At 35.2% G+C, this 25,475-nt stretch overlaps 1 protein-coding gene across 1 annotated transcript in view; it reads left to right on the forward strand.

The window, feature by feature from the left end:
- The window catches only part of LOC132559931 (uncharacterized), a 68,525-nt gene that overhangs the window by 19,747 nt on the left and 23,303 nt on the right, over positions 1-25,475 (forward strand). Inside the window, exons 2-4 of the mRNA XM_060224566.1 lie at positions 18,798-19,017; positions 23,165-23,302; positions 23,543-23,990. Of these exons, the coding sequence (XP_060080549.1) occupies positions 18,798-19,017; positions 23,165-23,302; positions 23,543-23,990 (806 nt within the window). The remainder of the gene's footprint in view (positions 1-18,797; positions 19,018-23,164; positions 23,303-23,542; positions 23,991-25,475) is intronic.

The following is a 25,475-nucleotide window of genomic DNA, read 5'->3' on the forward strand; positions in this document are numbered from 1 at the left end:
ATAAGTCTTCTAAACATAACGTTTGTACAACGTTTAAATACAACGAATAAAGACAAGGCGGAGAAAAATTTACACTTACTCTTCCGGAACACCTGGTCGTATTCTCCTTGTACATTTTCAGGAGTCGCTTCTTAAAAAAATTTTCTTCAAGTTTTGACAAATAAAACTATCAGAACGATACTGTAATTAATAAATTAAAATGTCACGATTAACTTTGTAATAAATAAAAACATAATTTAAATGTACTTATTTTGGCGCATTTAAATCTAAGCGCAATATCTATTTTAACAAATTGGCGCATTGAGGCGCATTTTCAATAAATACTTTATAAACATCAAACAGAAACAGCAATTAGCACAATGATTTTTTTGCTCAGTACTGTGAACCGGAAAAGTGATAAAATATGATTATCGTTAAAACATGTTCGGTTACAGTAGCTTTTATCTTTGTAATATTTTTATAAGCGGTGCTAATGGTATTGCAGATATATATATACAGTAAAAAAGTCTTTAAATTCAACACAGTGAACGCTTTTTCCTCTAACATATATATGCAAATGGAAGAAACGACCTCCAGTATCTCAATGATCAAATGTTCTAATCGGGAAAGTACCTTGGGAAAGGGTACTACAAGGATAACGAGTTTTATTGCAAACATGTGGCTTGGGAATCATAGAACCGTGCTTTTGGTGAGACAGTCTATATTATACCTTGTGGTTCTTGATGAAGTGAGACAGTCATGATGAAAGTATATTTGGTCTGACCGTGAGTACCGGCAGGTTTCATGCCACCTAATAAACGTTTTCGTGTTCCACATCGCCATATTAAATAATGTATTACACAAGTAGCTGTGAAAACCCTTTTAGCAGGTCCTCGCCGATTGGTATCTGCTGATCAGATGAAAGAAACACCACAGAGTGAAAACGCTAAGCATTTGGGTAGTATTTTATCACAGGAATATACAAAACAATTTAAAATTCGTTTTAAAAGTAGACATGTTTTCGTGTTGACTTACTATATAATCACAACTATGACCCAATACGCTTTACAAGTACTGTATACACAGATGGGCGGGGTAAACTGGGAGTATTAAGTGTGTGTCACCCTTCCATCCAGTTTATTGTACCAGCTAACCCTAGGGTAAATCTTTCTCACGGCAGTCTGTGATACATCCTTAGATAGCACTGTCATCTATATTCCGCTCTGGTTGCACAATCCTATTGGAATTCATGTCCATTAGAAGATTGCTTTGGTTGTAACCTTGACGTTACATCAAGGTCATGCGTTCAATCAATACAGAGTAGCTATGATTGGTCATGATCCGGTAACTACACAAGCTAAGAAGGAAAAGGATTGTGTTCCAAACCACGGTTAGAAAAATGCCGTTAAAAGCTTTGGTCGTTTGTTGCAGGTTTAATTAATTCTGAAATTGTACAAAGGACACACAATTTTTTTTCCAATAAAAGTTTACAATTACACACGGCAGAGCCAAATATTAAATTAAACCGCATCATGTAGTTATGCTCATCCCCAGATTCAATTCTTCAGGCTTGCATATTTAAGAATTGTCCTCCGCCTATTCTTAAGATATGTATATGGATTTATGTGTATATTTGTCTTTTTACCAGCGGACAACAGTGGCCGCATGTACCTTGGTGCCCAAAATAGTTCTAACTACCGTTTCTGTACGAAGTAAAAGTGAGCATGAACCTTTACGCATATATACACTTTTCTCCCCGCCCCCTTCTACACTTTTACAACCTCATCAAAATCACAAACAAGTGTATAGAGATTTTCTACCTACCCACACAAAAAGAACACCGTCTTTATTTACATACTGCGTAGATAGGGATGAACCCTGGACGATTCCCTACACTAGAAGTAAGATCAGGCATCAGTAATGTTGTTTGCATATATGAATACTTATTATGGAATAGCTGAGCCTTGACCACATACACTGCATCTGTCGACTGGTTCGTGTAGTAACTATCGGAAAATCGTCACCGTATATAACACAGAACTAAAACCTGCAGTTCTTTGTCGTATATTCTGTTGGCCTCTCTGTCGAACTCTCTACACAGTGCCTGTAATTTAGACCGACTATTTCTTGCTGACTAAGCGAAAATCCAGTTAATCAATTTTTCGTACGCCTGTCTGTACAGGAGAAGTTTTCGTAGAAAAAACCATTTCATTGTTATCTAATCATGGATGGAATGAATAAGCCTTAAACAGTTATATTTATATACACACAGCGCTCCCTTTGTGGGAAACTATGGAATAAATAGGCCCATCTACATGTAAATCTGACTAGGCGGTCGTGCTTGGAAACCTTACAATACTGATATACATCCGATATTTCCTGATTCCCACTACCAATAATACTGTTTAAGAATACTGAATTAGGGATGACCAGGGGCCATATGAACGAGCGTCAACAGCGTCAGGTCATCGAGAGTTTATCAGACTCAATATCTCCTCAAACAATGAAATAATTGTCCAAATCAACGCTGAATACAATATATTATACACATTTAGTTTTAAATATTTCTACTTTACAGTGATATGGGTTTTTTTTCTATTTTTCCATTCAATGAAATTTTGAAATAAGTTACTGAAATTTGTTTCATCATCATCATCATCGTCGTCGTCGTCGTCATAAGCAGCAGCAACAAACTACGGGAAATCGTTCTAGAGCCAAAACAATTTTGTTGAAAAGTTGCAAACAATAGTTATTGGGTTCTAATGCAAAAAACAATATGATCACAATCTCAAAATTGAGTTCTGTATTATTGTGTGATGTCATCGATAGAGCAAATCAATATGACATTTAATTGTCAACAGGATATATTCAAAAGTGTGTCACTTGTAAAATAAAATCAATTTCTATACGACGTCATCAAAAGACGTATATTTTTAACGTCTTATTGACTTTGAACTTCAGAAGGTGTCCCTTTTTGTCTTTTGTTTATCAACACGAGTCCAAATTTAGATTTCCGCCATTACAGTACGATAATATGCATACAAAACCGTCGAAAGGGTGAAGATAAGGAGGCGTACGTTATTTAAAACGTCTGTTTGATTATGGTTCATTGGTGTCAAATAGGCAGTAAGTGACTCGTTCTGATAACGATATCAGTTGCCGCGTGACCGGCTCACGCGTCTGCGGCCATAATGGCCGACATCGACGCCATCATATTGGCGGGTAGAGTTCGGATGCTCCGTTATCAAGCCGTATACAGGTACATTACAATGGACCAACGAACCGGAAACGCTAGGTTGAGTAGTATTTGCTGTATTTGCAAATTTAGCTGTTTTTTGTGTCATTACTGCAAACCAAGTGGAAGCCGAAGCCTAGAGCCGAGAAACACAACTTGTTAGATCAATATAAGATGCGTATGTGACGGAGTGGAAAATTCCACGGTCGTATATGGCGTTCATAATATCCTGACAAATGTTCAAATCTGGGACCTATCACTGTGTCTATCTACATATATTACTTCTACACATACATAAATGTTAACTATCTTTTATTGATTCAGCTGTCTCTCTTTTTCACACACAGCATTCAATGGACGACTTTGGATCTACGCATTGACAAGCAGACGCTCTCTAAACAGAGACCAATATATCTATATATTCGGTGCTGTCCTTATACTTCAGTTATGTCTATCTGATAGATTTACTCAATTATACATATCGGATTAATTAAAGTTTAACGTAGGAAATAGGGTATGTGATAATTATGATTATTGCTGTAATCAATATAGTCATCATCAGCTTATCAGAAACAAAAAACCCAAAAAACAAAACAAAAGAAAACAACAAAAAACAAAAAACATATCATTCGTTAGGTCATTAATAAGGTTCTACGCTGCCAATCGTGTTTATCACGTCCAAAACACGTCACGTGTTTGCACGATTTCAACTAAAAGTAATTTTATTAAAGGCATTTATTTATTGCTTTGTCACGATAAGTGCTTTTAACATTTCCAGTATAACGGTAGGTTAGTCGTGCAGAAAACACGACAGATTGGAACATCTCATACGCATTCTCCTAATGTTAAAATGTATGTACACGGGTACCTAGACCCACCCTGAGAGCTTTGCTTAATTGCTATTTAAAATATCGGCGATGTTATTAATGTTGCCGAAGTATTATGGCAGTTGCGAATCACAACAAAGGTAGTTACAGACACTGATGTTACACGAACAAAGGTTTGGCATTTGATAAGTCGACATGAAGGTTTTCAATTCGACAAATCGAATGGTTGATAAATATTTGTGGTGTGATCCTTTCCTTTTCATGAGATTTCACGTTAATTTTCTCATTTTTCTCCAAAAGAAATCCTGACAATTTTAATTACTTAAAATGAGATCAAACCATCCCGGCCTTCACAATCAGCCTTTATTTACTAGGATCTTGAACTTCTATACTTAACACATTATTATGGTGGCGTCAAAGTGTTAGTTGTTACTGATATCAAGTTTGATATAAGTGGATGAGACGTGGAAAAATTAAAACATTGTAAAATTAATTAAATACATTGCCCAGTTGTAAATCAGCTTAACAGGCTCTTCCGGTCTATTCAAATTGAACGTCAAATCTGATAATTTCTTGTAACGTATGCATTATTTTTGCTGACATTGCATTTTTGATTGACCGTTTGAATTGTAGACAGGACTGTGAAGAACTGACCGTGTATATATATATATGACTTGTGTGTTCTTATAGTATCTTGAATATACGTACCAAAACAATACTTGTATTGATTTTACATTCAAACAGATCATCCCCGCATATAGCTGTTTCAATGTTTTTAATATTTCATTGAAAACACACTTGTGCCCGTCACTTCTGCTGTAATCCGAACAGAATGCCAATGTACACCTTGGTAGTTCTCGAACCCAGACGTGTTTTCAGAACTGCTGACTGTAGAAAGAACCAAGGATGTACACACTGGTCTGACGAACTCGCAGGGGTGCCATGTCTCCACGCAAATTTTCGTGTATGAATGAAGGAAAGGAATTTATGTGGATTACTTGTTGTTAATGCATGTCATCCACATTGGTTATTGTCTGTGTGAATAGAGGCCAATGTGATTGTGTGTCCTAAATTCAAGGAAACGGAGAATACGTTCACATTTTGTACAGTTACAGGCCGTTTATTGGAAACTATATTTTCATGGGTGGTATCTACATCTTCTCGAATGCCGCTCAAGGCAACACGGTCTAAACTTGAGACAATGGCCGTCGGCTACTAGGACTGGACAACCCGAAGCCAGCATCCTATCCATGGGTACGCGCCATGTGAAAGAGCTCGGCAAAACTCATTTCAAATGTATGGCTCCTGAAAGGTGAAGACATCTTATTTAATATTATGATTTTAGAATTTTAAAATATACTAGAAAACATAGAAAATTATACATATGATATGAATTCCTTATTGATAAGATGTTTAAAGATTATTTTCATTTTAAAAAATTGTTAGGGAAAAGTTGAGACATTTATAAATGAACCTTTATGTACCCTCCACGTATTTGATTGGTTTATAAGTGTATAATTATATCACAGAAGCGTTATCGTTTCCAACAATGCTTATAGTAGTCTTTGGGGATATGGGAAATATTGATTTGCACGTGTGATATTGCAGGAGATGTTGAGGTTTGTCAATATGCGATGTATACGTTAATGTCACGCCATTATCCTGTAACTGCCCACCGGTACTCACGGCTATGCACAATGATAACTCAATGTCTTACCTTGTGGTATATGAATTTAAACATTAAAGACCAACTTTACAATGATTATTTGCGTGGTTAAATTCACAAACATTATATTCTAGTACACAGTGCTGGTTTTATCTGTTCAGTAAACGATGGTAGGCGATACGCACGCAATCCTGTATAAAAGCACCACACTTAGATCGCTGAGTCTGCATATTTCCAGCTTTAATAAAATTAGTATCGATGGTAACACCGCGCCATTGTTATTGTATGCATGTTCGTTTACACGTAAAGCTCTGGTTCTAAAGTAACAGACTAGGACTGACATCGAGCGTTTCCAATCACCTCACTCAACCGGGGTCAGAAAGGAAACTGAATTAAACATCTCGATCCAGACCAAATCGATGATTAGGTAACAGAGGAAATATGGTGGCACAAAGCCTATTTTCCCAGCATCTTTGGTATTTCTTGTTCTGTTTTGTGAGTTTCGCAATCGATAAAAAAATCTACTTGTTTTATCCTGTATGCATTCGTCTTACATGTTATATTGCACGCTGTCATGGTCGCATAATGGAAGACAATAAGAGGAGTTGAAAAGACTTACGTATTACATATATAGATATATCAGAACAAATAATAGGCTTGTATATACCATTAAGTTCCTACAAGTAAATGCATTTTTTATCTGAGTATGAATATGTATATATATATATAATCCATGAAATAACCATTCTACCAGGCAATTAAAATCACATTGAAGCTGCATATCCTACTTACACGCACACTCTGTATTCTGCTTTTGCTCATTAAGAGGTAAGGAAGAAACTAATCTAAGACGGCTTTTAGAAAATGCTAGGACGGTACCTGATAGAGCACTACCATCTAGGGAACAATTTGATTAATAAAACGTTATTGGATTTGTTGTGAAGGTGGCTTCCGTTGATTAGCTGAGGTATCGACAGGAGACATTCCTATTGGCGTACACCGCAGTGATCTATCTTTCATTTCACTTACCTATCATCTCTGGTATAAACATTCTGAAACTGTATGTAAAAACGGTTCTGTTTACAAATAGTTAAGGTCAGACTTTCCAAACCAGATCAATATAAATAGCAATTTTCAGAAAGAATAAAAAAAAAGTGAAGTTTTAAATCTGTTTTATATGGAATGTATTGGCATGTAGCTCGTGCTGGTGTTGTTGATGATGTTTGCGTGCATTTGAAGCAGATGACAGGCAGCACATGTTAATTACTGGTAAGGTGTTTTACGTTAATCATTGATGATGGTGTAGGATCAAAGATCATCCGTACTTTAAAATCGATTTTAAAGCCTTCTGGGAAATCAGTATTCATATTATTTAACTTACGTTTTTTATGCAATCCGTTTAGAATTCCGAGACCTTTCTTTTTCTACTCAGAATACCGTTGGGGAAATCAATATTGATTACATTGCCAAGAAGCATGTTCTTTAAGAAGTCTCAGCACCGCAAGTCCTTTCTATGTAATGTAAACATGAAGCGCTGAATCGACATTCGGCTGGTTGTCAATGTTGCTTCTTTATTGACATTTTCATCCAAATGATACACGTTTTGCACGTTTACATAAAAAACGATTGACATCTCTTTGTATTCATGGTGGCAGCAGAGGATGTACACTGATGTATGAAGACAATGTTAACCCTATTGCCACTGAGTGGCCACACTGATCAGATTTTTGATTTTAAACTCTCAGGCACTTGATCGTTTTGGATCGCAGTCTGAGCACGAGTTTGATGTTGACTTAACGTACGTCGTCTCCACTGGAACAATCGGTTTATACTCAGATTGAAGTTCTGTCTCCTGGCATGACAGATTTTCTCCCAATAAGAAGGTTGACGAGATATTTTCAGTTGATATCATTAGCAAATCAATTTCAAAGAGGGCCAAACTAAAGCGAATAAATCAATGGTATTTGTGGTTGAAAGTAGGCTTCATACTGATGGCGCCGAGTCCTATGTACAGTTTGTGTATCGTCCGTTGATTTTAATCAAATTTTCTCTGTCATTATCGAACATTGGATGACGAATGAGGAATTTAGCGGAAAAAAGTCCGAACGTCTTTCATAATTTAGATAATTTTTACCATTGTATAATGCGACACTTTTTCATAATGTATTCCAAATTTCAATTAATTTAATTCAGCAATATTTTTTCCACTACTCAAAGGTTTTGTGGAAATGAAATAATGGGCTATAAACTTACTTTAACATAGAGCGTTAACATCAAGACAACGGTACATATAAGCTTTACTTTCGGCCTGCATCCATCGAGCACCAGATTCATAACTAATCAATGTATTGGTGGATATGTATATTAATTGACTCTGACATCTTGAATCTTTTGACTCTTAATATCACTTGACAAGAATAGAATTGTGTAATAGTTTATCCATTAAAATTTGTGGATATTATTAGCATATGTGCACATATGCTAATGATATGTATGAGTCTCTAAAGTGATGGTAAATCTCATCATCGCCATGTAGAACCATTTATTTCAAACAGTCGTATAACAGCCAGCTGTATTTGTCACAATAAGACTGTTTGTTCCTGGATCAGGTATGATTGATAGTTAAGGATGTCCCTAAGAAGAACCCATTTGATTGGGTAGTTGTAATGCTTTATTATTATTGTTAGCTTCGTTCTTATTATCTAGATATATTAGTGTGTTTTTTGTTGTATTTTAATCTTTAGGAAGGAAATTTCAACGTCGATATTTGTTTGATGTCATAAACTATTTATTTTGTCGCTTTATCCACAATATAAATTGTTAAATCATATCCAAAATTGAACGTTCTTTTCATTAACCATAAAGCGAAGACCTATCGTTAGGTTCGTATGATCAGGTTGTCTCTCTGTCTATCCGTCCGTAAGTATGAATGGGATTTTTATAGCGATATAATGAACGGAAATTTGGTTTAGTCTTCGAATAATTGTGCGTTGCAACCCACAAGTCGACGAACAAAGAGTTCTCATACAATTACTTCAGATTGAGTCTGTCCTGCTGTTTGTTTTTTTCCCCACCGATATCTCAGTTTCTACCAGGCCAGTTGCACTCCAACTCTACCTAAAGCTCTTGAAGTAAACGTCTGCATGGCAGTAATGTCCGTTATGAAAATAGAAAATCGGTTTCTGAAAAATATCTCAGAATTTCTTCATTGCTTATTTGCAGGAAATACTAGTTCTCAGTTGCTTGTCGTGTTCAGAGGTTTTTAAATCAATGTCATCACAACTATAAATAGAGTAACGTAATCAAAATAAATGATATATGAAATAGTGGCACATGTAAATATTTACTTTGCATGTAATGAAGCATAATTGACTGACATCAAATCAGAAGTCACCCGATCACAAGTGAAGGTCATCAATTAAAAGTTCAAGTAAAACAATGTAAAATAATGTACTGGAAGATATTTTCTTTTGACATTTTGAAGCCAAGATGACCAGATTGAAATGAGAAGTTGCTAGACTATATAACATGGTTATCAGGTCAGTGGTGAAATTAGAGTTTGTGAATATTTCAATGAATATTTTGCAAGATCGTGAACCAAATATGAAAAGTGGACCAAATTATCAAATAAAAAATGAAGTTGCAAGACTGAAGGCCAGAATAATCGGATTAAAGGTCAGTGCTAGATTTTATATCTTTTAGATGCTAAACATTTTGTTAAAACATGAAGCAATGTTATTCGCAATTACATTATCTGTCAACTGTCTAGTGTTCAGTGTTTTTGTCGAATGTCAAAGTCTTATTTCACATATATATATATTGTGATGACATTATGAAGCAAAGTCATGCAATAGTTGTTCAGGGGCGTATCATTAAAATTTGGGGCATTGTAACCCTATTTACCTTCATAAGTCCATCTTGGCAGTATTCTTGATAACTTAATAATTCCAAATCCTTGACCCTTGATGTCGTGGTAATGACATTCTCAATCTTCAATAACTTCTAATGCTAAGTCATAATATTTGGTCCGAGATTTGTTCATGAATTTTTAAACCTGAAAAATAATAAGACCTTTATCCTGTAAGGCAGAATTTGTGATTGTGTGTTTCAAACTTGCCCTACATTTTGCTAAGCTACAATACCAGCTTTATCAACGCTAGTGCCTACAAGTCTGATGTAAACGACAATGGCATCGTCACAAACAGGAAATGGCTTTTTCTGGAGGCTATTTCGTCCGTAATTAAAATATTTGTTTTTAGCATAAAGACTGTTGTCAGGTTATTTTGGATTCGTGATTACACAATTGACGTAGACGTCAATATCCATATATTGGCTTTTTGTTTGATGTGATGATGCCGAGTACTAGATGCACTGGGATTAGACGTAGCATGTAGTGGATATGAACATACATAGCTTACGTTAGGGAACAGGCATGCTAAATTATGGATAGGATATGATCTGATAAAATCCAGCAGACATGCCAGAGCGTGCCATCTGTGGCTCCGTAACTCATCTCACTGTCATCAGTTTCCCTACCGTAGTCTTTAATAGACGACCACCGTTTCGTTGTCAGTTTGGTACACAACCTATTGGCAACTATATCCACAAATGGGGATATGGTACCAGTGTGTACATACGGTTAATTGGATTCTAGACAAGTGTTTTATACATTTACACATACATGATACAACTTTTAGAAAAAAAAATAGTGACACAGTGTATGTTTTATGTGACTTTTAACAACGTAAGATATTCATGGCTGTTCGAAATGTTCCTTGTGGCTCTACATTTGCACACATACAATACCCTGAACAGCGGTGAAAAGGACCATTCTACACACATAAAGGTTTTTTTCTGTATATAAACTAGTTCATGAGCATACACAAGACCTGTTTATAACCAAAAATAGAAGGTTAGAAGTTACTACACACACGTAACTGATTTTCTTGTTCCCTGTAAAACGGAACCTATTCTTTGCAGCATCTAACTGTCAAACGGTCAATAACACGAGATTCATCTCCAGGGACTGACGCCATAAGAAACACGTCCTAGTTTTGCACAGATATAGCACAAGTCTTCTTGAAAGAGGTGGTATCGCTTAGTACAGTCTTCATGGCGGTTGGTGCTTCTCAGAAAATCGAGAAACGTACAGGCTTGGGTTTTCGTATTAACGTCATTGGACAAGACACGGTATCAACGTGTCCAACACGGAGCGTAGGTATCCGAATATCATTTAACGTTATGCAATGTATACAAATAACAGGTGGCCCGGACAAAACACTCTCACACTTACAACAGAATTCCAATTGATTTTTAGATATGTATTTTGCAATTCAGATTAATTGGATGTTTCATATACCATGAATTTTCTACTTGTATTGACTTCCTGGGTTATCCTGACAAGGTAGACAATGCATGCAGAGACAAGTACCCTGTCATGTAACCACAGTGCTTACCAACCCCTTAGGTAACAGGAAACAGTTAATTTCCATTTTTTCTTAGGAATTATTGGTTATGTTTGAGAAATACAGGTATAGCAGTTTGGTTAATGAAAATACACCCTTACATGTATATATATTTATAAATTACATAACAATTACATTAATAATAGAGTGTTAAAAAGTTTGTAAATTAAAAATTCCCTCTTGTTTCTTACATGTGATGGTCATGGTTACCTACTAAAAAATGCTAAAAATGTTAAAAAAAAAAAAAAAAAAAACACTGCTAATTCCAACCTAACTCTACATCTTTATAGAAGAAATATAATTTCCAACACCTATCTTAAAATCAACAACACCGTCATGGTAGCAAATTAGTTACATTTTAAATCGAAAATCCATCACAACATAACCACGTGTAAACACTATGAAAATGTCACTTCCAGTTTAAGCTGGTTTTTGGTGCGAAAGCACAGATTCTAGTCTGCTCAAATAAAAATCTCCAACACAAAGCTGAAATATTATTATGATAAAAATGTCCACTTCGACATGACAAGACCAATATTAGCAATGATTTATTTTCTAGATCGTAATTAAAATCTTTATAATGGGGTAATATAATGAACAGAACCATCACCCATGGCCACACCTTGAAACTGTGTACTGCTACCTTACCATATGGCACTAAGACTTATTTCACAGTGTATCTTGATTCAGCAACTTGTCCATCTTGATCTGGATGTAATCAATGGAATCAGCACCAGTAATTATATTATAATGGAAACATCTGGTTACGAACATAGTTGATCCTGTTTATCTGAAAAAATAGCAGACCTAACATGTTGCTGCATTAACTTGACACAATTTGAATCACGTTTATACCGGAGAATTTTGGGTTGTTTATATTATTTTGAAAAGCATGGCATTGTCCACATGTACTTGTACGTTGTATTTTTACCTTTATATGGCGGATATTATCGATAAAAATCTTTGTGAGCTTAGGTACGCTGTCATGAGGTTCGATACATAATTTTCATACTTTGCCCTTTTTCATAACTTTTGAGTCTGAATACAACCTAATTCATAGTTTTAGACAACTGTTTGTAGCAATGTCGAACTAAATGACTTTGATAACTCTCGAATGGTGATAAAATGCTGTTTAACATTATATCAAAACATTTATGTGGTATCGCCTCAGGATCAAATAGATTTGGGCTTATATTGTCATAGAGGATGTCAGTGTATGTTTTAATTTAAAGGAAAATAGAACGCTCGCAGTTTTCATATACAAGGTCTTGGTGTTGAACGAGTGTACATTTAATGAGAGATCTAAAGTGTGGGAGTAAGTTCCGGTGGTTAATTTGTCGAACACAGTAGCACGAAGACCAGGTTTGAGATCAAACATCAATTCAAACGAAAAAAACGTTATGAAAGAGACGATCAATTTGGCGAACAGGAAAACTCCTGTCGTCAGCAAACTGATGTTGTCCTTGGTAGATCAGACAGAAATAGGAGTAAACAACCCCTGGAATGGAACTAGAAGGGATTTTCAATATGAAACGGATTAGCTTTGAGTGGTACAATTAGCACCACTGGTTTAATGTTCTAATCTCTTTATCTTTTGATTAAAGATCTGTTTTAATTGAAGTCCACTATTTATAACTGTTATGCCAGATTAAGAATGATGTGTTGATTAAAGGACCTTGTGATAGCATCAAACTTTCTATCGATTAGAATTTTTATTTAACGTTTATGTTTATCTGTTACATTAAAAGTGTCATTAGCGTGTTCGGTAATTATTTCGTGTATCTCAAGGGCGTAACAATTAAGTGTTTTTGTGTGCGTGGAATATTCGGTTGAAAAATTGATATTTGTTAACGGAGAGTTTTTTTGGTGTTTGATAATGTTACTATTGAGTCAAAGCTGTAGTCACCGAAATATCCAGCTTGGTGCCATATGTTGTATAATGGTCCTTTTTACACGATCTTGTCATAATTGCATTATACTTAATTATTGTTAAAATGTAGAACGAAGTGATAATGAAGAATATGTTCAAAGTATATCCTTTAATTACTACTCAAAACCTTATATAGAGTATTTGCATAATTGCCATACTAGTATTAAAAGGTGCGTTTCGTCTTTTGAAATTTATTTCGCTAATTAAATTTTCGTTTTTGGGGAAATTGATTAGTTATTTCTTTGATGAACAAATTCCTACAGCAGCTTGTGGAATGCTACTGATATGAATTTAGTTTTGAATGCGAGTCAGAAATTTAACTAGAACAGTTACAATTATTGAATAAAAGAAAAGTTATAAATATATATCTGTAGGAAATGTTCTAAAAATAGCCAGGAAGTTTTACTTCTACAGTCAATGTTTTATAAATGCATTTCTTGTGTGTTCTTGTCGCCATATAAGATTTTTCACATCCCAACGGATGTTGATAGCAATGTTAGAACGATCTTGTTAGTAGAACATATAACAGATACCTAGAGAATCACAACCTTTATTTCTATATTTCGGTACTTAATATTATATGAATGACTTCATTTTGATTCTCAATTTAACCCCCGGTGATAATTCATAAAAAGGGAAAAAGCCATTGGATGTCTCGTACAGTTTACACATGGTAGAACACATCAATACTTTCTCGATTGTGGATAACCAAGAGAGAAACTATTAGGTTTTCCACGCGTTATTACATTTCCATACCTTTATTATGAAGAAATCGATCTTGAAAATTTCTTTGGGGTCGTTTCAGTGCACTTTGTAGCTCGTCGTACCAGATTTATATGACTTCATAACGAAGCACGATACAGAACATGCAGATTGCATGTCTCTTATTCGTTGAGTAATAATTATCTTAATTGGTGGCATTGTGTTGCTTTGTAAAGGATTTTGATTGAAATAATTTCATCGTAAGGTAAACAAATGTAGTTTTCTTTGATCTTCTTTTGACGAATATTGTATGTTATGAATAATTTTGGGATAGCTGTATATCACTTGAATTTTTTTTTTTTTCGAAAAAGTCTGGTTTTGCTGTCACTTTTTATTGATTATCGTTTACATGTATCCAATCATTCACTGATTGTTTTCTGCATTTTTTATATCGATGTACGACACAACTCCTCACATTATATTTTTGTATTTGTTTGGTCGTTTTTTGAAAATAATATCCATATTTTTGCAATCACTCCTGAAATGATTGCATTAGATCCGGTCCTTTCCATTTAGTTTCAATACTGTTCTTCACATAAAGTTAAAAGTTTTAGCATTACACAACATACGCTCTCTTATGGAAGCACTATGTTTTTTTTAGACAATATTTTATTGCCCCAGAACATTTAAACATAGACTACTGCCAGGGTTGGGATCCTGGATTCAGCATCTGTACAAATATGTCCTCATGCAAGAGGGCTCTCATTCAACACAGTGAAGACATTCATCATCAGATCTTTCTATAATTAGTTTGTCCTTCACTCTTCCCTTCCTTCATTCGTTTATTCATGTTATTCATCAATTTATTCATCATTCTGTAATTACATTCATTCATTTATTCTGTAATTCATACATTCTTTCTTAACTCAGTCATCATGATGATTGGAAGCACTATTTAAACGATTATATTTACTGCTGGTAAAGAATATTTTTCATAGTATCTTGTTTAACCATACAATACTTTCTTAGGTGGATGTCGTCAATTAGAAGACGCTTACTCTCCTAAACTTCTGGCGTTATGCTCTGTTTAATTTTTTTCAGGGTTTTCCATGTAAATGTTTCTTTTATACATACTTTACTTCTGCTTATTGTTCAGATATTAAGTGGAGCGTTTTTGTGGTCATGCTGCTATGCTTTTGTGTTTGGTGCAGATAGTGCCATTGTTTTGTGAAATGAACATTGAATAGGGCGGGGACTGATTTATCTGTTACGTTAGTGTTTTCTGCTTCATGTCAAAAGTTGTGTTTTCAAGACAATGATTTTTTTAAAAACATTCCACGTTTTACATATTGCGTTTCAGCAGTGATACCGTTGTTTACATCATCAAACATCTGGTCATGGTTGTGTACTGTTACTTCCAACAAAACAACAATTGTCCCAGTTTTATTAAATTGGAGTTTGGATTAGGATTGTGTTGACATATTGGTTTTATCTTATTGTTTTGTGTTTCTTGGATTATCTTTATCGATCAAAACATGAACGTTCTAGAAAATGTCGAGACGAGAAACAACACAACAGCTGTTTACTAGACCCGCCTTCCGGAAGCGATCACAATATGTAGTGATAAACAAGTTCTGAAAATATCTCTAAAGGCATTGGCGTTAAGTAATGTGGTTCATACATATATATGTACTGATCTGAAATGTGATTGACTGTTTTTCAAGCTCTTGTAACAAATACATTTAGCAATTTGTTCATCATTTATGGGAGAATGCTATAGAAATGCTTTATACAGTCAATGAAAATTAACATTTTGATGTTAAAGAAATGCATTTGTTATATTTTGACATCATCATTGAAATGATTCGATTCAAATATCCAGTGGATGGATTGTTAAATCATAAGTGTGCACCTTTGTCTATACTTCTTGTGCGTATGTTTGCAGGTTTTCATATATTGTGTATAGTAGGAAAAATACTCGGCATAATTTCTGTAAAAGGGAAAATCTATTCATATCAACGGGACGCAATTTCCAACAAATGGAGGTGTCGTGCTTAAACTTATATTACCCTGGGGAAATACAAAGAGCAGTTATATTGTCAGGTGATAAAAATTCAAATAATCAGTTAGCTATTAATGCCACGGGTTATTGCTGTCTGCCGTCAGACATGACAGACTTTCCAAAACACGAATATAAGCCATTGAATGGACACCGAGTCTCCTCTTTCAGCTATTACGACATGCTGTCCAACGTTGTCACGTGATTATTACGGTCAATGATAGCTTCTCATCCGCCACTTTGGTTTTGCCGTAATACATCTGTACATACACGTGCTTGGTGTCTGGGTGTCTATACACTTAGTTAGCGTTAGAAATCGATAGTCCAATATCTGACCATTTTCTCGGAGATAGTCTTCTTCACTCCTAACGTTTCATACAGACAAGCCCTTGTCAGTTTTCAGATTGGGCATGACCTGGCAAGTCTGGAGCGTTTTTGTAAAGATAAGCATTACAAGGTCACATGTTAACAATATATATTGATAGTGATGCAATTTAAAATTGATTGGATGAATACTTAATGATTCAAACGAGATAGAAGGTTAATGACATGAGGTAAAATGTCGCGATTTCAATGGACCATTGGTCTATCTAAAATATATTTCAATTAAAGGGATTTAAACTACTATTATGAATTGACCTGATTCTATCAGTTCAGCTGTAGCGTTATTAAAAGGTATGCCATACGTGTCTGCTAAAATCGATACATTTCCACGAGATCAGTGACATTATACCACTTCCCGAGGGCGACACAGAGGTGACCTATTTATCTTAATAGCAAAATGCCGTTTACTTGACGAGTATGCTATGCATGCAATTGTATGTGCCATTTCCGATCGTTTTTTACTCATGCATTTTATCTTGCGGCCTTTAATTAATCACACAAAGTTAACCTACAACAAGAGGCAAGGGAATAGCTCGGCCTTATGAAGACACATTGGCGTTTTAACTGCTTTTCATTAGGAACCTATACCCTTATTTCTCGCTCCTTTATTAGGCTGTTTCCTTCTCTCGCGAATGCTCATTACACTCGTTGGAGGGTAGACATAATTGCTGACCTACGGCATTTAGTGACATAAAAATACATTCCAGTTTGGGATTACAGCATCATTGTGCTGCCTTATCAAGCACTGAAACCAATACATCAGAGCGATGCCTTTGTCGGCCAGTAATTGTGGAGAATGTAGCAATGCTGGGACCTACCCTGGCCTTCGCCGAGTGGAATCAGTTCCCTATCCTACAAATCGCTGTCTCGATCGATTGAGTGGTGCGATCACGATCCGCTCCCATATCGACCATACTTCTGTTTAACGTAATGGTTATAAATAGTTCAATGCACGCCATGGAGAAATCATTATTTCGAACAAACAACCGTTTTTAGAGACTTGTACCGTTTCATTTGCATTCACAACAAAATAATGAATTTTTTGTACATTTGCAAAAGGTATGCCAACCAACCCAACCCAACCAACCAACACCCAGCAGGAAAGAATATCAATATTGACGCTTAATTTAGAATTCTATTTTCTCCCCAATTTTCAAGTACGTGAGAAATTGTAATATATCATCGCTTTAGGCGGGACATGGGAACCTGTCATACACATCTGATGAATAACTTTTTAATCATGACTTTAACTATGATATACTTTCTTGACACACGAAGGAAAACATTTCGAAAACCATCCATGAATGCCGTATGATAGATTCCATAAAACCTCAGAAAGGAGCTTCATAGTGACCGGCATTTATAGTATGTGAAACAGGTTTCATATGCACATTTGCCCAGAAATGCATTTATGTCTTTTTACTCTGTGCTAATTTTCCATTCTCGATCACATTTCAAAGTCATTGTTTCTTTTAATATACTACGTAAGAGGATTTGTAGTAATAAGAAGACTCCTAGTGCAGATAATTAAAATAAAGTCGTGCACCGCCATAGTATTGTTCTTGATGTGACAATGATAAGGGGGTCTTCGTTTGGTTCGTTGCGTGTAAACACTTCTTGTCTGGGCCCAATCACCAGGACTTATGTCAGCGTCCCCTTGGTGATAGCGAGGTACACGTGACTACTAGCGAATCAGATAATGGATCTGCTGGCACGTGCGTGTTGTCGCGTGTTTTCTAGATGTTTCGATCCATACATCGTTGTCTTAAGGTCACTAAAATACCTTACTGTGCAAAGAAATACGTTACAAATCTGTAGACATAAACAAGCTGCTTTGTCTTGATAGAGCGCTACGTACTTTTAAATATCAGAGAACATTTCATTTGCTGTGATATGAATGAACTCTTTCACCCCTTTTGGGTCGATAGAGGAGGATCTAAATCTAAGGAAGACATTGATTAAGTCGACAAACAAGAAGCTTGCTGAATGTTGGCATCTTAATAATGTTTACTCAAAGAGCATTGCGAATAATTATATTTTCTAACCTCTCTATTTTGCTTATATGAACCATTTTTCTGTAATCCTGTACTTGGTACTGTTGTCGTGATGCCATTGTTTTGAAAGGTATACCACCTATCGCAACATTAGTGTTAGAAAGGTAACCCCCAAGTCCCAAGTTCTTTTATCTGGAGGGAAAATGATTTATACTTCTTTGATTCCTGGTTATCATAATTTTTTTTCGATTTCTGAGACGGACTTAAATCTATAGAACAAACTTGCAAGGATATCTTGTTTTGTTTTATTGCATATTTGTATCTGAGTAAAATAATTTAAAATCCGTAAGCGGAGTCATTTTCTTTGACCTTAAAATTAAAAAATTAAAACAAATTTAATGTATCTGAAGTGCAATTATCATTTTTATTACAAATTACAACTGGTATATCTATACCAACTTTAAACATTTTTTTTGCACGCGTTTCTGAAAATACTAAGTGTATACAACGTATTCGTATTCATATTATATAACTTGTGATTGTTTTGGTATTACAGGGATTTAGAACAAGACTACACAGCTTATGCATTAACGGTGGAACAACGAGCACAATCTGTGGAACCTGACCTCAAGGACGTACCGCTATGTCCACTCTGCATGAAGAACGAGCTACGTATGGATGGCTCGGGCATGCGCAAAGGCCAGGATGTTTGTGTAGATTGCGAAAAACTTACTTGTGCGGAATGTGGATCTTTCGAAGGTTCTCTAACGACTAGAGTAAGTATTGTATAGAATTCTTACCGAAGATCATGTTAAATAAACCGATGGCTTGAGTGCTTTTAAAGCTATTTTGGTATAACATCATTTGGGCTATATCGAATTACACTTCACCCCTCTCGAAAATAGGTACTCTGCAAACATTTAAAGATTGAAAATAGCGTCTTATTGAATAACATACGTCTATATATCTAACAGAAATAAGTTGTATTTACAGCGAAATTTATGACAATGGAATGATGATTGAAATTGTGATTATCTCTTTCTAGTTCCTTAGACAACCACAAAGTATTAGCCACATATAATATGTATAGGATATGTTTACTTTCCTGAACCAGTATGCTTTCAAAACCCCAGATACTAACCCATATTTAAATGATTTTATATGGGTTTTTTTACTGAAGTAAACGCTCTCTTGGTGAAACCCGAGGTCATTTCCACATAACAGCCAATTAAATGCTTACATTTCAAATACTGCTTTCTATATCTAATAAAGCCAGATTTCTTGAATTTTAACATTTTTTAAAGTTTTGCTCAGTGTTTATATTAGGTGAACATCTTTTAATCATGCGTATGTCTGGATAAGTCTTCATGTATCAATTCGATTTTTTGTTTTTGAATTTTGAAGAGAACAGTATTAATCATTAAGTGGAAATGAATTTGAGAATAAAGTGATCAAGTGCAAGTGGAGTTAATGAGTTGATAGTGACAAATTTTAATAAGAATTTATAGTCTTCGAAATATACTAGACATGTAAGCATTATACGATCTTTACTGGAATATCAAAGTACATGCCTTTTTTTAGGAAATCTTGGGCAATCATTGATACATTAGGTTGTGTCACCATGAAAGAGAACACAAATTACTTACACTCAACATAGCGCTTCCTGGACATTTCTGTGCGTGTGGTCGAATGTCACATAAAGAACAGGATATATCTAATAATGGAGGCACGTACACACCCACCATAACCTTTCACATTAAGTGGTTATACCAAACTAATGGTCTATTACATACGTACATTTGTTTCAACAATAATTTATACTTACGCCCTTTGATTGTCTAAGATTATAAATGTTAGAACGAGTGACATACCAAATGCATCCAAAACATGACCATTCCGAATGCATACTGTAGCGTGATACACGTCGCTGTTTTTATTCGCGTGATTGTAACATGTAATCCAAATCAAAAGAAGTTAGGAATCAATAAATAAAAAAAATCATTGACATAGAAAATCGTTCTCCATTGTCCGAGGTTGAACCCAGTAGCTTTGATTGAAGCTTGATTAACCTAGGAAACATTGATCAGTGAGTCTCGTGACTGCACGTGTGTTTCATTCAGTTGTCAATATAGACTTTACCCTTGCCTTATTGATTTCTTGCTGTAAACATTATCGTAATCAAGTTTTTTTCAAAAGAAGGAAATGAAAAGCTTGCGTTAGAATAGACATAGTGTTCTATCTCCAAAACATGAAACCCTGTAAACTGATCACAATTTAATCAAGTTCTACCTTCGGAAGTACTAAACACCTATGAGATCAATTTGACCTCCCACAATGAACAGGACAGTATGAATGCCCTAGTCAGTCTACCGAATAACAGTTAAGTATGGTAAAGTGAAACCAATAGTAAACTGACCCGCGGTTTACCTTATCGCTATGGTAAAGTGTAACCAATAGTAAACTGACCCGCGGTTTACCTTATCGCTATGGTAAAGTGTAACCAATAGTAAACTGACCCGCGGTTTACCTTATCGCTATGGTAACGCTGTCTTATATCTTATATATTTTTCATTTAAATGTTATTAGTTAGCTTAATTATGTTCTTCCATACTTTACAAATTTTAGCATATTCTTACTAATGAATCCTTTTGCACAGTTTTCAATTTAGTTGTCTTTTTACTCTATGTAAATAATAGAAGAAAAAAATGTCTGGATTTTGGAAATTCAGGATTGAACAGGGAACATCTCTTTACTTTGTTTTCCTGTTTTATTTTTTCAACCAATTCATTCCATTCATGCATAAGTCTATGTATAAATAAACAACATAAAAATTGGCTTGGGTGTTGATTTCACCTGGGTGAACCTGGTTCACTTCACCATTATGGTATTATGACCTGGTTCATTTTGCTTTATCTCGCAGTATCATGACATACCAACATCGGTTAGCTTTTGCGTTATTTCGCTGCTAAAGACGTAGTGTGGGTTGCCGTTAATGCTTTAAAACTGCGAATTATGACGTAAATGTAGCCCACGATCATTAGCACAAATTGTCGACTAAATTTTAAAGTACTGAATTTAATATTTGCAAACCTTAAATAGGATACACGTTCTTACACTCTTTACGCTGAAGTATCACGTGTCACTTGCACTATTATGCCTAGCTGTCGCGATCACTCGACTAACCTCAGTTTTCCTAAGACAAAAACAATTGCTTGTAAAATGTTAACAGTATTCTTGACGAATGTAAGTGTTACATCTCACAAGATCATTTAAACAACTCATCCTGAGGGATGTTTTAATCGAAAATAATATAGTGCAAAATACTTCATTTCTGAGAAGAAAACAATAGCGGGGTAATACATTAAGACCTGTTGTACGCGTTAGAAGCAACATTGGATTGAAGAGATCGCCCTTAGTAGTGTTAAGTCATGTGATATGTTAATGAAATTATTTGCTACTGGGTTCTATTCTAGTATTGTATGATAAGAATAGAATAACGAAATAATGCTTAGCTGTAGCAGCTAGTAGTGATAACACCTACATACAAATGTATTATGACAGGCGGCAAGCAACGGTAATCATGTAATTATAGATAGATCCAGCCAAAAATTAGAGAACTTATTATCGTGTTCGTCGCAGCTTGCCTTCAAGAGGACTTAAACCTTCTATTGTATATACCGTTTAAAACACAGACGCAATTCTGTTAATATATACCCATAATTGGTAAAAATTGGTTACAAATTAGTTAACAGCAAGATCGATAGAATGAAACTTTGACCATGCACGTCCCATTGCGACCGCTATCCCAATATCTCTAGCACAGGGGAAAAAACACCAACGTAATCTGTTAAGGACGCAGGCGCTGAACAATCGATAGCCATTTGTTTGAATCAAAGAAATTACAATGGAGTTGGTGCGCCCGAGAATACAACTTCTGATTGGGTTTTGAAGAGAAGTGGGCAATTGCAAAATTGACACTTAATTGCAACCCATTATCAGATAGCATTGTTAATTGCGCGAAGTTAATCTGCCTCAGAACAAATGACTATTCTCTGACAAGTTCAGCTCGGCATAAACTAACACCGCTGCTTTCTGTAATAACGTATAAATTCGATATCGCCATTGCGTGCTCACTGCTAGTAAAATAAAGGATCGGAAACCAGTGAAATACCGTCCATGCAATATTAATGTACGTCATAGAAAAAAGCGATGGAAGCCTCAGCAAGGTATCTTTGATGATAATAAAAAATGGCTCATTATTTATAATGCTACATTCGATTTTATATATATTTACACAATGAATTTTACAATTAGCTGGAAATTAGCAAAAATAAAGATGATTATCTCGATGAGGTATACATATCGATACAATCTATATAATTCTATAACAGAATGATAGGTTCAACTCTATAACGAAACTTTGTAGACATTAGCGTAAGGTGCGTGAAACTAAACCCATCTGTTATATAGAAAATGTTAGGGGTTGTCTGTAACAGCATTCTCATTAATGTTTTTATATTTAGCCCTGTAACATGTACAGATTTAATATGACCACCTCGTCTCCTTTCTGAAACAAAGTGGATTTGGTATTTTACGATCTCACGATGATCATGAATGAGTAGCTTTTGTATAACAAAACGGTTGCAACTCACTTTAAAAACAACAAATCATATTAGTCGTTTGAAAAATATGGAGACAGTATTTATGTATCGAGACCACGTTACGGGTCACCGAAAGATATTTATCGCATTCAAAAGAATAAAATATCAATTTTGTCATCTTATACAGTTTAAAGTGACGTCTGGACTTGAAGAAAAATCATGCCACATTCATTTATACATTTAATCAAATGAGGGTAATAATAGCTTTAGCGATGATAAATGGTATGTTTTAAGTCAAGATTAATCGTTACATATTCTTCAGCTACAGGAATGGGTGTGTACTGCCTGTCAGAAGCGCCGAAAGTTGGTTCTAAGTACTGGGATGTGGCATCCGGGGGTGGAGCCAACAGCAGATGTACCACTGTCAAAACAGCTAGAAACCCGGATGGAAACAATGAAGGTAAGACAAATTGCGATGAATGACGAAAAGCATCGATGATTTAGAGGGAAAATATGTTTGAGACGTACTATAACATCTTTTAAACGTTCATCACGATTAGGTGTGTAGATGAACATTAGAGGAAAATGTCCAAATATTTCCTGAAATATAATTGCTTAAGATTTGAAGGCGTATTGCGTTTGAATCCAGAGAATCATGTTAAAAATGAAACTGAAAAAAGTTATTAATGTTTCTGTTTAGGAAAAGGATAATGGAAAACATCAAAGAGAACGAAACAACGTTAAAACCTCTTCAGATAAAGGAAATGGGCGGACATGTGCAGAAAGGTCAAACGGAAGAAACCCAGCAGAGAGAGGAAACGGGAGAAATTATTCTGAAAAACCAAACGGGAGAAATTCAGTTGATAAAGGAAACGGACGAAATGCAACTGATAAAGGAAGTAAACTTGATAGGTCTGTGTCAGAATCTGAACCGGTGAAAGTGAAACCTCCTTTACCGAAAAAACCAGCAATTTTACTACATCAAACCTCACTGCCAAATACAGTGGTCCCACCCGTACCAGCACCTCGATCTGGGCTTCCCCCGAAAGATGCTTCGAAAAGCACCGAAGGCAGTAGAGAATCGTTGATAGATAGCCCAGTTTCGGAAGACGGTCCATCTAGTTCCGGTGGTCAATCGAGACTTCGAGGTAAATATATCACGTGACTCTCAATAAAAGAAGGAAATGATGATCAAAGGACACGTTTGTGTGCTGTTATACTTTATTAATCTTTTCTTACTATTAATTGTGTCACGCGAGCGCTATGAACAAAAAAACATGTAGCATGATTTTTAATTGATGGTTTCATTGTATTTTATCGAAATGTTTCCGATTTTTCATGTTTTCATAAGTAACATAACTTTCTATTTTTAGTTGTTAATATTTAGCTTTTTTGCATTTTATTTCATAAGGAAAGTCAGACTTCTCTATTCAATTTGCTGATGTTCTCTATCTAATTTGATGATGAAGCAGTTTTCCACTTTATTTATTTATAAGAGAAGTTGTTTTTGTTTATACTTGGCAGATATCCTTCCTATCTTTATCTACAAGGAGGATAGTTTCACAATTTTGTAATAGCTTGATTATATAGAACAGAGAAAAACCCAGTCATATCAGTCACTTTCCAAACCATTTAAAGCTAGCCAGTGCCGTAAAATGTGCGGAACAAAAAATCAAATAATTTTAGGTCCCTGTAGGTTTTTATTTGGCAATTTAAAATTGATGAGATCGGTGTTAGGCAAGTTAGTAATGTCAATCAGTGCTGAACCTTGGTAAAATCAATCATTCCTTGGTCGTGCCATAAGATCCACTGTTACTGCCAGATCTAGTTTTGGCCAGCTACCATAGACCTGACGATTCGAACAAATGTTGATATTAACTTCACATTTAATTATTTACATTACAATACTAAAGGTGTTACAAACATGACAGGATTGCAGGCTTGGCAATGGCTTCTGGTTTATTGAAGCTTACAAAGTTAGTGTTTTAGTCGGTATTTGCCACGTAGAAAAATCGAAAAGAAAATTAAATTGTAAACTGAAACACAAGCTCATATCGACACGCTTACAAAATTACGCGTCTCTTCGATCAATGGGAAGTAGCCGATACACAATTGAGAACGAGAACAAAGGTAAATTAGCTAGAATATTTGAATTAGCAGACGGGATGATATTGCAATCTTGAATTATTCTCTGTTTCTATGCAATGAGATTCGGTGGTACAGAGTAGTATGTTTTGAAAGCTCATGAAACAAATGACAGTCAGTACAAATAATAGGTTAAAATAACATTAAGCACAGAACATTTGGACTTGTGTTAGTTTATTGATGCATTTGATCTGAAAGTATTGCTGGGATATTGTAGTGATGGATATATCTTCTTATAAGGCATGAAAACAAATATCACAACTATTAGAGGTTGAATAATTGTTTTGTGTCCTTTAGAAGAATATACATAATTCATGTCTTGGCGGGTCGTTCAGTATTACAATGAAATTCGTAAATTAAGAATTTATATTGTTGTGTATCATACCCAAGAAATGCAGAATTTTTCAAATATCACTGATGAAGACTTTGATGAGGTGTATGTTGTCTTGCCAAGTACTTACTGTTCAAATCTATAAAACACCATAACA

Source organism: Ylistrum balloti, unplaced genomic scaffold, assembly GCF_031769215.1.
Source record: "Ylistrum balloti isolate Yb309-2 unplaced genomic scaffold, AGI_CSIRO_Ybal_v1 Utg371000, whole genome shotgun sequence".
Taxonomy (NCBI): Eukaryota; Metazoa; Mollusca; class Bivalvia; order Pectinida; family Pectinidae; genus Ylistrum; species Ylistrum balloti.